Genomic DNA, 16,361 nt, shown 5'->3' on the forward strand with positions numbered 1-16,361 from the left:
ACGTCATTAATTTTTGTGGTTTAAAAGTCCAATAGGTACGTTGATAAGACTTTCGAATACAAAAACAAAGAATAACGTGCATACGGTTAACTCACAATGTGAATAAGAGAATATAATTAAGATAAGCTAATTTGCCGCTTTTTTGTTGATGATGATTTTCTACCGCCTTTGCTATCTACACATTGTAGAAACCGACAAAACAATCACCGCTGCTTTGGTGCATTGTGTATGGCTGTATATATTGCCCCGCATCACATTTTCAACACTACAATACCTTGTTAATACGAGGTATTGTTGTAGTAATAAATAAATCAACTGATAAAGTTTAATTTTCCAAAGAGTTGCACACTGTCCTAATGTTTTATTACCGGGCCATAAATCTGACGAATGCCTGGAGGTGCACGTGGTCATCCCCACCTCTTCATATGTCTTCTTTTATAAAATGTAAATTTTCGAAAGGGTTCATATCCTTGCCGACCGTTCTAGTGGAGTAACCGTGCAGTGATATTGTGGCTAGTGCATTATGGCCGCCGACGCAGTTTATGCCTAATGGATATGTTGTTCGCTGATTCTGAAGGGTAAGCCAGTTTTATTTTATTTTTCTATTTCTGTACTATTATTTTTTCGATATATTTTTACCCAGATATTTTAATATTTCTGTGTTTATAAATATCCATAAATCTATCACTACACAGAGAAAATATTTTTATTCTCAAATATGAAGTTACATATCATTTGGAAGTTTATTTTGAAAAAGGAATCTTAAAGGTCATAGCTCATTAGAGCCACCCGGCACCCACTCCGCACCGCCTCGTCGCACGGCGTCAACTCGTTGTCGACAGGTGGTCCACGGATGGACACCGTGTTATCACCAATAAACGTCGCGCGGTCAACCAGTGGACCTCGCATCGTCACCCAGTGGACCCCGCGCTGGCCGCTGGTGGACGCCGCGTGGTCTACCACTGGAGACCGGTTAGTCCAGGAATTTTCGTGTAGTCTGTTAACAATTGGCACTACGTCTACACGTGCGCTTCATAATGTTAAATTTTACAAACCGTGAATTGGCACTCATAGCTGTAGCGCTTGATGCAGAAGAAAATGAAAGACCCAAGAGAAAAAGGAAAGCTTATTGGGTGCACGAAATGTTTAAACAAAGAAAAAAAGAGGGCGAATATTGGACAGCTCGTAGGCATTTGCTAGCCGACGAGAAAAAATTTTTTTCCTACTATCATATGCCGCAAAGTGTGTTTTATAACATACTGTCTCATATTGAAGACTCCATATCTAAGCAAAACACAAGATTCAGAGAAGCGATCACACCCGAAGAGAAATTGGCTGTGACTTTAAAGTAAGTAAATAAAGTTATTACTTTAGTTTTTTTTACCTCTTGGTATGATCCATGTGTCATTTTAATAACAATTTAGTTTTTGACCGGTATATATGTAAGTATGTATGTGTGTATAAGTAAAACAATGTAAGAGTATCTTAAATCAACCTTTATTTTCGTAATATTGACATAATTTTGTCACTAATTAAGTACTTACTAATCACATTTTTAAAAATCAGGTAAATCTTTTTCAGTATTTAAAAAACAGGTAAATTTTTTTCAGTATTAGTCAAGACTGGTGTGTTCACCTCTGTGGCATTCCTTTCTGTATCATAATTCGTTGTAGTACTGTATCCAGAAGGGCCTGCTGTTAAATAATTTCCCGAAGGTCCTGGCGTTGAATAATTATTACTGTCGTAGTAATTATTTCTTTTTTCATTGATTTCTCGGAGTTCCATTTGCGAAACAATATTAAAAATTTGAGATTTCATAATTGCTTTGTTGTATTCATTAAATTTCTTCACCGTTGCAGCTATACCATAAAAAAATTTGTCAATATCATCTTCATTTTTTTCATCTTTTTCTTTTAATATATATTTCATTAACAATGACGATGCAGAAGATCTGTCTTCGTCAAGTACTCTGGGCTTTTTTTATATTTGAAAACTTGGATTTCTTTGTAGAGGACTCAGATAATGTTGGACGATCTTCTATTATTGAAATATCCGATTGGCAATCGGGAGCAGACAACTGCGAATCTTCATTGACGGTACTTTCTGTATCATCACTATCTCTGAGTAGTGAAGATACAGTTGCTCTTTCTTTATAAAAGGGTGTCAAAAAATTCATTTCATCCTCGAATTGCCATTTTTTAACTGAGACTGCTGCTTGACCGCTTTTGGTATTTTTTTTCTTAATAGCCCTACGATGAGCTTCCCTTAAATTGGACCACGTTTTCTTGCACATTGGTACTGAAAAAAATAAATAGTCAATTAAATACAATTCACTTTTTTACAGCCTATTTTGTGTAATACAAAATTAAAAACTTCTTTGTTTCAGATATTTGACGAGTGGCACTTCAGTCAGAAATTTATCTACAAGCTTTAGATTAGGCGAAACAACTATTAGGTCAATAATTAAGGAAGTGTGCAAAGCTGTTATTGACAAAATGATGAGTGTTTATATGCCAACGCCTACAGCTGAAGATTGGGAAAAAATTACGGAAGGGTTTAGTGACAGGTGGAATTTCCCAAACTGCATTGGTGCCATAGATGGCAAGCATATAAATATAATAGCTCCACCCAACAGCGGATCGCTCTACTACAACTATAAAAAACATTTTTCGATAGTTCTCTTGGCCATAGTCGATGATAAATACAGATTTACAGTTGTTGACATCGGTGCTTATGGCAAAAACAGCGACGGTGGTATTTTTGCATCTTCAAAAATTGGAAAACGAATTCAAAATAATAGGTTCAATATTCCAAGTGACAAAGCATTGCCCGGGACAAACGTAGCACTTCCACATGTTTTCGTGGGCGATGAGGCATTTCCGTTACAAAAGAACATAATGAGGCCATATTCTCGTTCTCAACAACTATCTCAGGACCAAAAAGAATTTAACAATCGCCTGTCACGCGCACGCAAAGTAGTCGAAGATGCATTCGGAATATTATACCAAAAGTTTGAAATATACAATAAAAATATTCGTTTAAATCCAGACATGGTTGATAATGTTGTTTTGACAACATGTATATTGCATAATGTAATGCGAACTTATAATATCGAAAGTAACGAAGAGTACTGTTCCAGACCCAGGCCAGCGCATCATAACCTGCATCAGGAGGCGTTCAATGATCTACGTCACATTGGTGGAATCACTACTGCTTTTAACATACGTGATTCGTTTGCTGCTTATTTCAAATCATCGGTTGGACAGCTTCCATGGAATACTTAATTTGCTTACTCGTATTATCAATTTTTTTATGAATCACTAATCATCAAATGTCATATATGTGGATCTCTAGTTAATAACGAATTATGTGGTAGTACCTTGTTTCACATAACAACGTTTGAAACAATATGGTCTCTTGTTTGATTTACATTGTAGGTTACATATCATTTTTGTCCATTACTAGCTTGCAATGTTACCAAATTAAAATTAGACTAAATGAACATTATGCAAAACAAGGGACAACCGAATTAAGCACCAATCTGTTGTACTATCTTTTATTTAATATTTTTAATACATAAATAATACCCGTTACCTGTTACCGCTAAGGTGTTGCTTATTTCTGTCCATGCTTCTTCCTTTTTTACATTGTCACTGTACTTCGAGTCACTTAGATCATATAATAAAGTATATTTACGAACTTCTTCGATAAGTTTTTCTTTATTCATTTTAAAAGTAAAAACGATACGTCCGCTTCGTTCGAAAGAAAGGCTGGGAATGAAGGGAGGGTGGGGAGCGGCGCATCGCCAACGCATCGCCCTCAAGTGAATCACTGGCAGGCAGCGCGCGGTCCACTCGTCGGCAACGCGCGATCAACGTGCGGCAAGCATGCGAGTTGCGAGTTGTCACCAAGTGGTCCACTCGCCGCCCGCGCGTGGGCAACTTGCGAGCGAGGCGATCCGGAGTTGATGTAATGAGCGTACATCCATAGAAATCCATACAAACAATATCAACCGCACTAGTTGAGGCGGTGAGGGTCGGGTGCCGGGTGGCTCTAATGAGCTATGACCTTAAGTGTGCTTTGTTCTACTAATCCCAATCACAACTAATATCGAAAATAATATAATATAAATGCGAAAATAATAAAATTATAAATGCGAAAGTGAGCTTGTTTGGAATTTGCGAAAAACTTGCTAAATGCACGTTTTAAAACTTTGCAATACAAACACTAGATGGCGTTGTTTGTGTTTTTAATACGCTATGGATATTTTATTCCAACTATTCGAAAATTTGTAAGGATGTATGTGTGTATGTTTTTACTCTTTCACGCAAAATATACTGGACCGATTGTTATGACATTTGGTACGTTTTATTCCGAAATTCCCATGGGAAGCCCCAGGGCGCTGCTAGTAATCTTTATATACGTGATTATTGACGGAGATTTGATTATTTATGTATTTTGCCTTGTACGAGACATCTCTTGCCTTCTCCTTTATTTGAACTATGTATATAAAGAAACGCTTCTAAGCTTTCTTCCTCCTCATCTAGCCGCAAGAGTTCGTCTAAAATAGACTCACAAATTACATTTATATAAATCTGTTCATGTTCCTGTAGTTTTTCTGTCTTTCATATTTTTGTTGCTTTATTTAATTACAATTATTCCTTTTATTTATCACAGGGATGAAGGGTGCAAGTTCTTCATCCAGTGAGGGGGAGGAAGTCGGTGGGGACATCCACTCTGAGGAGCCTGAGGAGGATGCAGAGGTGGCAGTGCAAGATTGGCAAGCTGAAGGCCAGTTGCCGCGTTTACCATTCAACACCTGGCCTCACATCAACGCTATATTGATTATTTTAAATTGTTACTTAACGTCACATTTATGTCCACTCTTGTAAATAGTATTAATACTCACGCGGTTCAAGATTTGTTGGAAACTGATTAGTTCCAAAGTAGAATATTTAGGTGGCACGAAACTAATATTGACGAGATGAATACCTTTTTAGGACTTTTATTTCACATGGGCCACATAAGAATCAGTAGAATTCATTATTACTGGAATACTAATCCCTTATTCAAAGCACCGTTTGCAAAGTATAGCTCACATACTTTGCAAACGGTGCTTTGAATAAGGGATTAGCGATAGATTTTTGTTAATTTTACGTAATTTAAGTTTCACGGATCCTAATCTGGATAGCGATCCCAGTAGATTTACAAAGCCTATTATTTCTTTTTTTAACAGCTTGATGAAGCTTCTTGTAGTTCCACCGAAAAATTTAACTATAGATGAAACTGTTGTTTTGTGGCGCGGACGTTTAAAAATCAAACAGTATATACAAAGGAAGAGACATAAATATGGCGTTAAATTATATGTGCTTACGGATACCAATGGCAGAAACAGCACAGCACGCAGAAAATTCACGTGTATTGCGGAACTCATGACTTTGAACTTCGGGGAAAAGGTCATGCAGATAAAGTTGTAATAATGTTAATGGAGGATTATTTGAATGTAGGGCATTCTTTGTACATGGATACTTTTTATAATAGTGTTACTCTTGCAGAAGATCTGTTAGCTAAAAATACTTACGTCACCGGCACCCTCAGAGCTAACAGATCGCGCAATCCTTGCATTACAAAAATGAAACTTAAGAGGGGCGATTTGTTGTCTAGATATAATTTTCGCGGAGTCTGTGTTTCTAATTTTAAATATAAAAGGAATTTGATTATGATTTCTACAGAACATAATTCACATTTGGTGAATCATACCAACAAATATTGTAAAATTTCACAAAAACCAGAAGTCATAGTAAAGTACAATGAAAATATGAAAGGTGTGGATAGAAAAGATCAGTCACTCGCGTACTATCCTTGTTATAATAAATCCACTAGATGGTATAAAATATACTGGTACATGTAATGCAAGTCATGTTATTGAATGCTTTTATGTTATATAATGTTCACGTGCCACGTCCTTCCGACAATAAAATCCATAATTTTTATGACTACCGTTTAGAAATTGTTAGAAATTTGTTAAAAATTAAAGAGACTAACAGACAGACTAACGCTCCTCGCCTCCCTCGACTGTAAAAACCGCCAATGGTGATGATATTCATGTGGCTGAATCGTTACCCAAAAATATCAAAGGCAGAACTAAACGAAAAGATGCCGATATTGCTTAGATCATCAGAACGCAAGAAAAGCTACCTTGTTTTATTGTCCCCAGTCCCCAAAAGACCGGACTTATGTTTGGGTAACTGTTTCCGTAAATTTCATAGATATTAAATTAGTAGTTTTGTTGGATTATGTTTACCAGTATGTATCTGCTGTATGTAATTATCTTTCATTTTTAATATCTTTCGTCGATGCCTTTCATTAAATTTTCGAAATCTTGTGGTACGATTTCCTTTTCTTCATTCTCACTACTGTCTTCTTCTTCGTCACAACATGCTTCTTCGATAGTTTCATTTATCAATTGCGAAACTTTTAAATAATTTACTCCATTATCAGTCGTAACTGTTATTATTTGATTTACTGATATATTATACTTCCTCAATACGTATAGTAACATTTTTTACAAATTTTCAGAAGTACTTCGCATGTGGAGTTCTATGAGTCTTAAATGGTAACCGTTCTGTCATTTCGCAATCCTGTCATTTTGATAAATCTGTCTTTTTAATAATCTGGCAATTTGTGATAAATTACAAAGACCTGGCGATTTACAAATCTGGCATTTTGAATTTCTGACGTTCTCGTACCAAACCTTTTCAACATATTGCACATTTAACACCCATAAACGATCGGGGCGTGAGCCACCATCTATTTTAATTGAAATCGTTTGTCCTGCAGTTTACAAGATATTCCTTGCCTTATTTCAATTGCTTTTTTTATCAGCAATTCTCGAATCGAACGACTATATAATGTACCGATGCTAGTTCTACTGATCAATCGAGATTAAACTAATAATATTTTTTAAAACTTTATTGTCCATTAAAGAAAATGATTTCGAATAAATGGCTACAAAATTCACTAAATATTCCTTTAAATATTCATTTAAAGGAACAATGTGTGAATTTATTGTTTTTTGCTTTTTTGTTTAGCTTATCGGGGATACTGACAGGTTTAGCAGTGGAACTTGAACTAGCATCTGATGACTGATCTTCGGCAATAGAGTTTCGTTTCAATACAATCTGATATTCATTTAGATGTTTCGAAGAAAGGTGATACATCAAGTTCGTAGTATGCATACCCAAAAAAAAATCGCCGAATTAAAAAAAATAAAAATGTGTAATGTATTATTCTTTATTCATTAAACACATAGATAATATCGATCTTATTCATAAAAGAGTTAAAGCATACTTTACTAAATAAAGTATGTTTTACCAAAACTTCTCAGTTTGTACCAAACAAAGTAATCATTACTTCGACCCAAATTAAAAAAAAAAATATTTTATTCTCCCTCTGTCCCAATTAATATTCCTTCTACGGCCCATTTTTTTTTTTGTATGAGCAAAATGTAATTTTTTGTATAGTCAGTAAAAAAGGTGATAAATATTTGACATGTTCGAGATCGCCCAATAATTAAAATTGATTATACCTATACAATTATTTTGAAAACTTTCTGCACGTCTTTTCCATATAACTTTACTTTCAGGCTGCTCCAAGTTCAGGTTTCATTCTGTATGTACTTTTGACTATACTTTGAATGTAATAATAATTTGGGTCGAAGTGAGAATACAATACTGGTTTGGGACAATCAAAGAATTTTTTGGAATGTGGAAACGACCCTCAGCCATGTGGAATAAATACGACTAAAGCGAGAGACTGTCAATTGTCATATCATAAAGTTGAATTTTTGGAAACATAGGGGAGTGGGGGGGGATTGGAGCCTACTAAGGAAAATTGTTAATAAAAACGACATATGTTGAAATTGTAATAAACTTTAATTAGGAACATAAACCTTATCTATTTGAGTATCAGATAATCACAGTTTGAATCAACTAAAAGTACGCATTTGGAAATAACAAAACAAAACATAGAAAAACAAATTCGCTCTCATTACCCGACAATTCGGGAAATGAGAGCTTATATGGGAAATGGGAGCCATCATTATAAATCTTTCCCATAAACAATTCTTACCATAGCTAAATCAACAAAATGTAACATGTTAGTATAAAAATCTTAGTAACTAACGATAAAAAATATTTTTTTCAAAAAACTAAACGTTTTAAAAATTAGGGATCCAAACAAAAAGTGCAAATATATGAAGATGCATTGTCACTGCCAGAACATTCTTTGTGTGCCCAGTTTCCACAACTTCTGCATCGATACATCTCTCCGCTTTTGCCCGAGTCCAGACAAATTGCACACAGTCTCCCCTTCTGAATATTCTGACTCATCATCACAAATAAATTTCTCATTTAAATCTTCTAAGGATTCTTCATCGTCACTTTTAAATAAATTTATTTTTGCTTTTTTAACTCTTTGGCTCTTAGTTTTGCTCAGTCTATGTTTAACCTTCTTATCTTTGGAACATTTCTTATTATTATATTTTCCTTTGGCACAATTTTCTTTATTGCAGTTTCCTAGGTTTTTCTTGGTCATTTTTGTTTTACTCTCTTTTTCAATACGTTTCTTCTTTTTCTCTGCAAAGACGTCTTTCATTAGTGTGCTTATTAAAATTTCAGAATGCTGTTTGTTCTTTAATAATGTACTTCTATTAGATGTATGTATTTGTGCCATTGGGCTTACAATAGACACAACACTAGCAAATTCTGTAATTTCTACTTGAGCATTATCAATATTGGTTTCAGCTTGTTGTATATTATTATGATCAGATGAGGACGGAGCAATATTTGATCTGGTGGTAACTGCCTCTTGAATGGTTGGTTGATATGGCACTGCAAATGATGGTGGTGAAATCAATACAGGAATAACCGAGGGTGACTGCTGAATAAGTTGTTTCTGTGGTGTTCCGTAAGATGTAGATGGAATCGGATTTTCGCTTACTAAAGCTTCGTCTGGAAGTATCTCAGTGGCTGGTTGCTGTGTTGTTTTAAAAGAAGACTGATCATCATTACCCATAAAATCGACTTATCGTCTTCACAGAAAACCGAAGGATTCATTGGGAATATTCCTGTAACCTTAAACCTCGAAACACCTTTTTCTATATTATGCCCCGTATTCATGGTAAACATTTCTTTAGCAACAGTTGCTAAACATTGTTGGTGAGCGGCGAGAATGTTGCTAGCAACTATGTTTAAATCAATACAGGTTGTCCACACGCCAGTCTGCGTTAAAATGTTGCCCGAGGAGGTAGTGTTGTTGTGTTCTCTGTATCAGATGTATAGAATCTCTAATAAAAAAAAGAGAAAAAGATGGTGGATTCGAAATTATCATTTGCAAAGGGAAAATTTGATGAGTGACCTCAGAATGACAGATGGATCATTTTGTAACTTTACGAGAATGTCGAAAAGTGATTTCGAACATCTTCTAGAAATGATTGGTCCATCAATAGCCAAAAGGGAAACAAATATTCGTCAGCCAGTTTCACCTCAAACGAGGCTGGCTATTACATTACGGTATCTTGCAACCGGAGATTCATACAGTTCTCTTTCATACATTATTTTTATACATTCAGAGTACATACATTATCTTTTATACATTCAGAGTATCAAAACAATTGATTAGCAAAATTATACCAGATGTATGTCAAGAACTAATTAACTCACTAGCAGGATATGTCAAGGTACAAGAACACTATTTGTGTAATCAAGTATTTTATTAATTAAAAAACACAAAAAAAACAGTGTATGCTATTGCGTTGATTCATCACTGAGATAGTTAACTAAGTTTAGTATAGCCGAATCTTCTGTTTCGTCTTGTAATGCATCTAGTCTATTTGTTTCGTGTCTCTCAATTTCCCTTATTTCAGTTTCCTGAACATTATTTGGTGTTGATGATGGATGAGAAGATGCCGTTTGATATCCATATGTATTATATCGTCCCATTTTTAATTCATACAGTATATTATTAATATGGTACTTTGCCTGTGTCACGGCTTGGTCATCTTTAACACTTCTTAATTCAGCAGCAATATATTCACCATATATATCAAATGGATCCTTCTTCTCCTTTTCATCCATCTTTTTTTTAGCACTTTTCAAAACCTCTAATATTTCATTTGATTCATCTGTCTTATTTCTTTTCCTCGAAGATGTAGATGTTGTAGCATTCGGCCTTGGTGATTGAGATGGCTCTGACTCCATACCACTTTCAAGTGCATTGTTTTCATCTACCTGTAAATTATTATCTTATTATATATTTATTTATTTTTTAGGTTCCAAGTTCGGAACAAGAATGGAAACAAATAAGTCGTGAATTCGAAATACGATGGAATTTTCCACATTGCATTGGGGCCATTGATGGGAAACACGTTATGATTGTGGCGCCAAATAATTCTGGAAGTGAATACTACAATTATAAAAATCAGTTCAGCATGGTACTTATGGCAATTGCAGATGGCAATTACAACTTTATTTACGCAAATTATGGAGCTAAGGGTCGGTCGTCCGACAGTGGAATATTTCAGGAAACACCGTTTTATAATGCATTGTTAGAAAACTCACTTAAACTGCCACGGCCTGAACCAATAACACAAGGCGGAACAGAAATGCCGTATGTAATTGTAGGTGACAGTGCTTTCGCGCTAACGGAGAACATCATGAAACCATATCCTGGCATTCATGAACGTGGGAACAAAAAGCGTATATTCAATTACAGACTATCAAGAGCTAGGAGGATTATAGAAAATGTTTTTGGCATTTTATGTGTGGTGTTCCGTGTATTCACTAAACCTATTCCGTTAAAACCAGCCAATTGTGAACTCGTGGTAATTGCTTGTGTATATTTACATAACTTCTTAAGACGTAACTCAGTTTCCAGATCCATATATACACCTCCACAAACTTTTGATTTTGAAGACTCTGAAGGTAACCTATTAGAAGGTTCTTGGCGAAGGGAACTAAGTTCGTTTCCTATGATTGATTTGCAAAGACGGGGCAGGCCTGCATCACAATCAGCTCTTTGTATTAGAGAACAGTTTGCCGATTACTTTATAACTCCAGAGGGAAGAGTTCCATGGCAAAATAATGTAGCGTAATTGTAATAATTTTACAGACAATAGTATAAAACAATTATATACAAAAACAACTTACTGTTTTATTCATAGTATCCGTTTCACCAGAAGTAGTTGCACCACATAACAAAAATTCCAATGGCTCGTAATAAATCCATTTACATTTTTCTATTACGCCGCTGCCTGTAGTTTTTTTTGCCGACATCTTTTTTTTCTCTCTAGTAAATTGAGTACGCAGTACATGTATTTTAGTTTCTACGTCTTTTTTGGGTATATTTAGGACTTGAGAAATTTCTTCGAATGCATCGTTCTTTTTGTTTCTTTGTATTCTTTTATAGAACAATCCCATAATAATGGTTTTGATTGAAATAATTCTATTAATTGCATTATTTTATCATTGCTCCACACTACTGCCATGTTTATAAACTGTTGCAAACTCGTCCACACACGTCAACAATTGTCGCTAAACTGATGTTTACGCTTGTCGGGCGAGAGCTTGTCAACATGATGCTGTCAACTCTGCAACACGCAGTGTTGCCAGCAACATGTTGACAGCAACTCCGCAACACGTTGATTCAACTTTGTTGCTAAACAAATGTTTTTTTATGAATACGGGGCTTTAGCTACCCTCATGTAGGCCTTATTGAATAGCCTGCAACTTGATATGGCGAAATTTTTGTTAAATTTTATATATATATATATATGTATGTGGGAGAGTCTAAATAAAATAATATTTTGGGTTAACATTGCACTCTTTTATTATTTAATTACAAATAAAATCTTACGCGACTCCACAATGTCTTACAGTCTTATTATCTGTCTTTTTTTTTAGAGCGAGCTAGCTACATCCGCTCATTCGGAAACCATCAACTTCCGAATTAGCCTTTCTTAGCGTTCAGAAATTAATTAACAAAAAAAAATCCTACTGCTCGGCCATTCTGCTGTTCAGTCTGACCCCAGACTGAATCTAGTTACAAACCAAAAACTGTAAACTAATATTTCACATACAGAGTAATTCTACTATAACATTTTAAATTTGAAACTTATTTATAGACTTAACATTGAATTCCAAACAAAACATGTAGTACTAGATAAACACAACCAATGTTTTTCCTACTTTGCTATTACACTTTACAATATAGGACAAACTAAGTTAAAATAGTAAATGCAGTAACATTATTTTATAATTTTTACTCTCAGCCAAAAATAAATCCAACATCAGCTAACAGTTTAAAAACATGTGTAGTATACCTAAGTATACATGTGTATATACATATATATCTCGTATAGGGGGCGAAGTCTCTGGAAGCAACTCAGACTCTGTCATGATTGAGGCTGCTGCACTAGCAGTATTGTCAGTTAAGGACGCTTCCACAGCCTGCTTTTCAGTGGCCCAACTACATTTACACAATTATTTTTCTTCTATTAACTTGTGTACAGCCTGATTACATTCCTTGATGGTATTCTTTGAAAGCTCATATCTGCTAGATATTGACTGTAACTCGGATTGTAAAGAACATATTTTATCTTGTAACTCTTTTATACAAGATTAAAAAAAAATATATATGCTTATTGACTTATTGGCTAACAAATTAATAGAATATAGCAAAAAATCACATTAAAAAATATAGGTTAGAAATTAAAAAGGTGTACTCTGGCAGGTACAGTGGGCAGGTCAAGTGTGAAATTGCCCAAAGCAGAGGCGTTCGACGCAGAGCGTCTTCTGGCATAGTTCACAGCACCAACGAACGCGGTTATGACAAATAACACACCGCAAAGGTTTTTCTATGCGATTTGGGTTATGACCGTTATTATTTCGGTCGAGTCCATTAACTGTAGATGACGAAGGGCGACTTGTAAATTTTGTAGCGCGGAGATACGCGCGTGCTAGCGTTCGTCTAAATGTTAATTGGTCCATATATACTCGTATCACGTTCTCGTCCTTTTTGCTCAACAATACATGCAGACGCCAAGCATCATTTCTTCCCTTTTATGGCTACTTTCATTAGATATGTCATTTGATTTTCCACAATATATATCAAAGGTGTAACAATAACCGTCAGAGCTAGTAGCACGGCCAAAATACTTTATCATCGATTCATCTATCGATAATGATTCATGAAAAATGCCCCACTGACATGAGTTCTTTTGGATAAGTTCGCATAGTGATCGTACTTTGATCTATCATTCGAACTGCCAGTTGCGGAATTATCCACAAAATGTAGATTTCTTTTGATTTCCAAAAATCGATTGCGTGACATACAATTAGCAACCAGCGGAATTCCTAGATCCTCATCCAAACTCCAATATGATCGTTCTGAAGGCAATTCGTAATAACCAGTTAGAATCAATATACCCAAAAATTTCTTCAAATCGAGATCATCCATGTGAAAATTATGCCTATTATTCTGTCCTGCATAAATATTGCTGTTTTCTACGATCATTTTCATGACATAATCATCAAAAAATATTTCAAATAATATTGTAGGGCTATGGTCTTTCAATTTTTCTACAATGTTTTTTTCCCTGTTCTGAATGTTGTCGCAACTTCCATTGACATCGTATATACCGGTTGAGTCTTTCTCCAACTAGGATTATTTGAATTCAGGTTTCGAGGCCGTTTTGATGGACCAGCCTGATTCGATAAGGGTTCTTCATCACTTTCATCCCAATCCGAAATATCATGATTATGCCTGCGTGAAATTACCTCAACTCTCCCTGGAACATCTTTAGGAAAAGTTGTACTAGTCAAGTCGTCATCATTTCCTTCTTCGTCACTTACAACGGCTAGATCCGGTGGTAATAATAAGACGTCATACTCTGTGTCATCATTTTCATCAGCAATAATAGCTACTTCGAGTTTGGCATAATTATTTTGACTAGTAAATACGCGTGGATTAGACATCATAGTACAGAACAGAAAATCTGGAAACAAAACATACAATTACTGCACATATCTGCCCATTGTACTTGCTTGTGTACAGCACAAAAAAACGGCACCTTTCGTATATTTACTCCAATATTATATAAGAAAAACGTTAAATAAGTATAAAACACATACTAATAATGACATTGAGCAATAAACGGATGAATAATTACCATTTCTTATAAAATAAAATTAATTAAATATCTTACCGTAGAAAAATAATCGACAATCCTTTTTTCACTATCACACAAATGACATTTAATTTCGCGCCACCCGCACATTTTTATTCTCAGTAGCTAACTCCCTCTATTACCCAATTATGAAATTAAAATAATTAAACTACAGACAATAAGTTTAAAAAATAAAAATAAAGAATTGTACACGCGCGAGTACAGAGGTCATTAATGGGTTAAATATAAGTACATATGTTCGGTTACCAGCTATGGAACAGTTTGTTCTTGCAGCTAAAGTAGTTTGATATATAAACCAATATTTTAATAAATAATAGCCATCATTTTGATTACTGATTATCAAGAACTGATTAGCTTATCTGGTTTGGGACATGCAGTTACATTGGTTTAGATAATTACAAGCAAAGATTGGTATCTATTAAAGAAATTTGCAAATAGCAAAACTGGTTCAGCTATTTCTTGTTTTCAATGTAGTATTTCTCATCAAACCTGAATATTGCATCTATCAATACGTATCAATAAGTCTTTGTATAAAAAAGCATTTGGCCTCAAAAGCGGGTGACGAACTGTACATGGCTGAAGAAGTTTTTGTCAGCTTTCATGTCAGCACACATACACACACAAATAAATAAAACACGCTGACACTAAATAACTTTTATTAATCTCCAGAAACTATGGAAAATATGGCTTGATGAAATATGAATGTTCTGAGTATGTAACTGATTTTCGTTTTAATTAAATAAGTATTATTTAACCCTTAAATGCATGATTTCATTAAATAAAATGTCACATCATGAAAAAATAGAATCTAATATCTAATTATTAATAAATAAATATATTTATTTAAATATACAATAATATACTAACTAACTAACTACATATTTGGCCTCAGAATCCAGTCAGCAAGTTCACTTGCAAATCAACAAGTGAAGAGTGACTAACACTAAAGCTAGTGTTTGTTTTTTTTTTTACCAATATAATTGTTGCAATTTATGAATATTTATTAGAAGAATATGCAAGTAGCATTAAGAGCAGATCATCAACTCCACTTCCAGATAGACAAGCGAAGAGAGAAATCAGATAATGCCAATTTACGTCAGGATGTTGTTAAAGACAATCTTGGTGATTTGATTTACGGTTTATTGTAATCCATATGTATTTATGCACTACGACAGAGATGAAAGAGAAGGCGTTTCTATAAAAAATAGGTATTAAAACGAATACTCATCTGGTTTTAGTGTGGGAGTTTGCTACCGAAACGTCACTTTGATGCGATATATGATTTGCTCAGATTTTGGTGGTTTATGTAGTCACTGATATTTAAAAACACTTATTTTGAGAACTGATATTTGATTTACACGTCAATTTCGTCCTAATTTGCAATATTTAACGATATTTTAGATTATTTATTGCACAGCAGATTTTTTGACGTCCGATCTCTAGGGTTGCCCGCGCGCAAAAAACACAACTGTCCCACGTGACTCGACACTGCGTACTGACGCGAGCCGGCAGCGAAAGCGAACCTTTACGAAGGTTAACCGTTTCACTTCACCAAAAAGACCCGGGAAGAAATAGATGAGCGGCAGATTCCAACAATTATTGATTTGCATGGTTGCAAATATTTTGGACAATTCGTGTCCAACGAATTGCTACGATTTAGTATAAATGAAAGATATGCAATCATGCAAAATATTATAGAAATTCTGAAATAATCATTTACCAACATTATAGTAATGTGTGAGGATAGAGCTGATGAGTAAGAGTAAAATGAAACCAAGTTTAGTGTTTATATAGATTTATTAATATTTAACGTACAACGTGATACTTATAAATAAGGCTAATTATTATAATTGTTTGAGAGACTGATTTTTCATTATGTAAGCTCCGTAATCGTTTTAATGTGTTTCCATTTTTCATTGAGCCTAGACACTTATAGCTACACATGTCTACCTCGAAACATTACTCACAAAGCCAAATAACATTTTTAATATTTATGGTATTCCCTAAAACATGGGGTAAGACACAACCCTGGGAATCCTGGGCAATCAGGACACCCATACAGAACTTGGTTGTTTTTCTTTGTTTTTTTTGTAGCATATCCTACACCGTTTTCTAC

General features: G+C 34.7%; 1 protein-coding gene, 1 long non-coding RNA gene and 1 pseudogene across 2 annotated transcripts; 1 reads left to right on the plus strand and 2 right to left on the minus strand.

Annotated features, from left to right (window-relative positions):
* Positions 1-1,479: 1,479 nt before the first annotated feature.
* LOC128682046 (uncharacterized) lies at positions 1,480-4,278 on the minus strand. Its single transcript, XR_010370307.1, has 2 exons — positions 3,595-4,278; positions 1,480-2,298 (listed from the first exon to the last, which is right to left on the minus strand). It is a non-coding gene; the product is annotated as an uncharacterized LOC128682046 (long non-coding RNA).
* LOC128682045 (uncharacterized) lies at positions 2,292-3,703 on the plus strand. The gene has a single exon (XM_053766517.1). It carries the CDS (start codon positions 2,496-2,498, stop codon positions 3,282-3,284), a length of 789 nt encoding a protein of 262 aa, XP_053622492.1. The 5' UTR covers positions 2,292-2,495; the 3' UTR covers positions 3,285-3,703.
* A 5,357-nt stretch (positions 4,279-9,635) lies between the features above and the next one.
* LOC128681923 (uncharacterized) lies at positions 9,636-13,991 on the minus strand (annotated as a pseudogene).
* Positions 13,992-16,361: the final 2,370 nt, after the last annotated feature.

The sequence above is a fragment of the Plodia interpunctella genome, chromosome 29, assembly GCF_027563975.2.
Source record: "Plodia interpunctella isolate USDA-ARS_2022_Savannah chromosome 29, ilPloInte3.2, whole genome shotgun sequence".
In the NCBI taxonomy this organism is placed as follows: domain Eukaryota; kingdom Metazoa; phylum Arthropoda; class Insecta; order Lepidoptera; family Pyralidae; genus Plodia; species Plodia interpunctella.

What these genes read in the sequence shown, in the direction of transcription:
- LOC128682045 (XM_053766517.1), top strand. Translation starts at nt 2,496, where the DNA reads ATGATGAGTGTTTATATGCCAACGCCTACAGCTGAAGATTGGGAAAAA.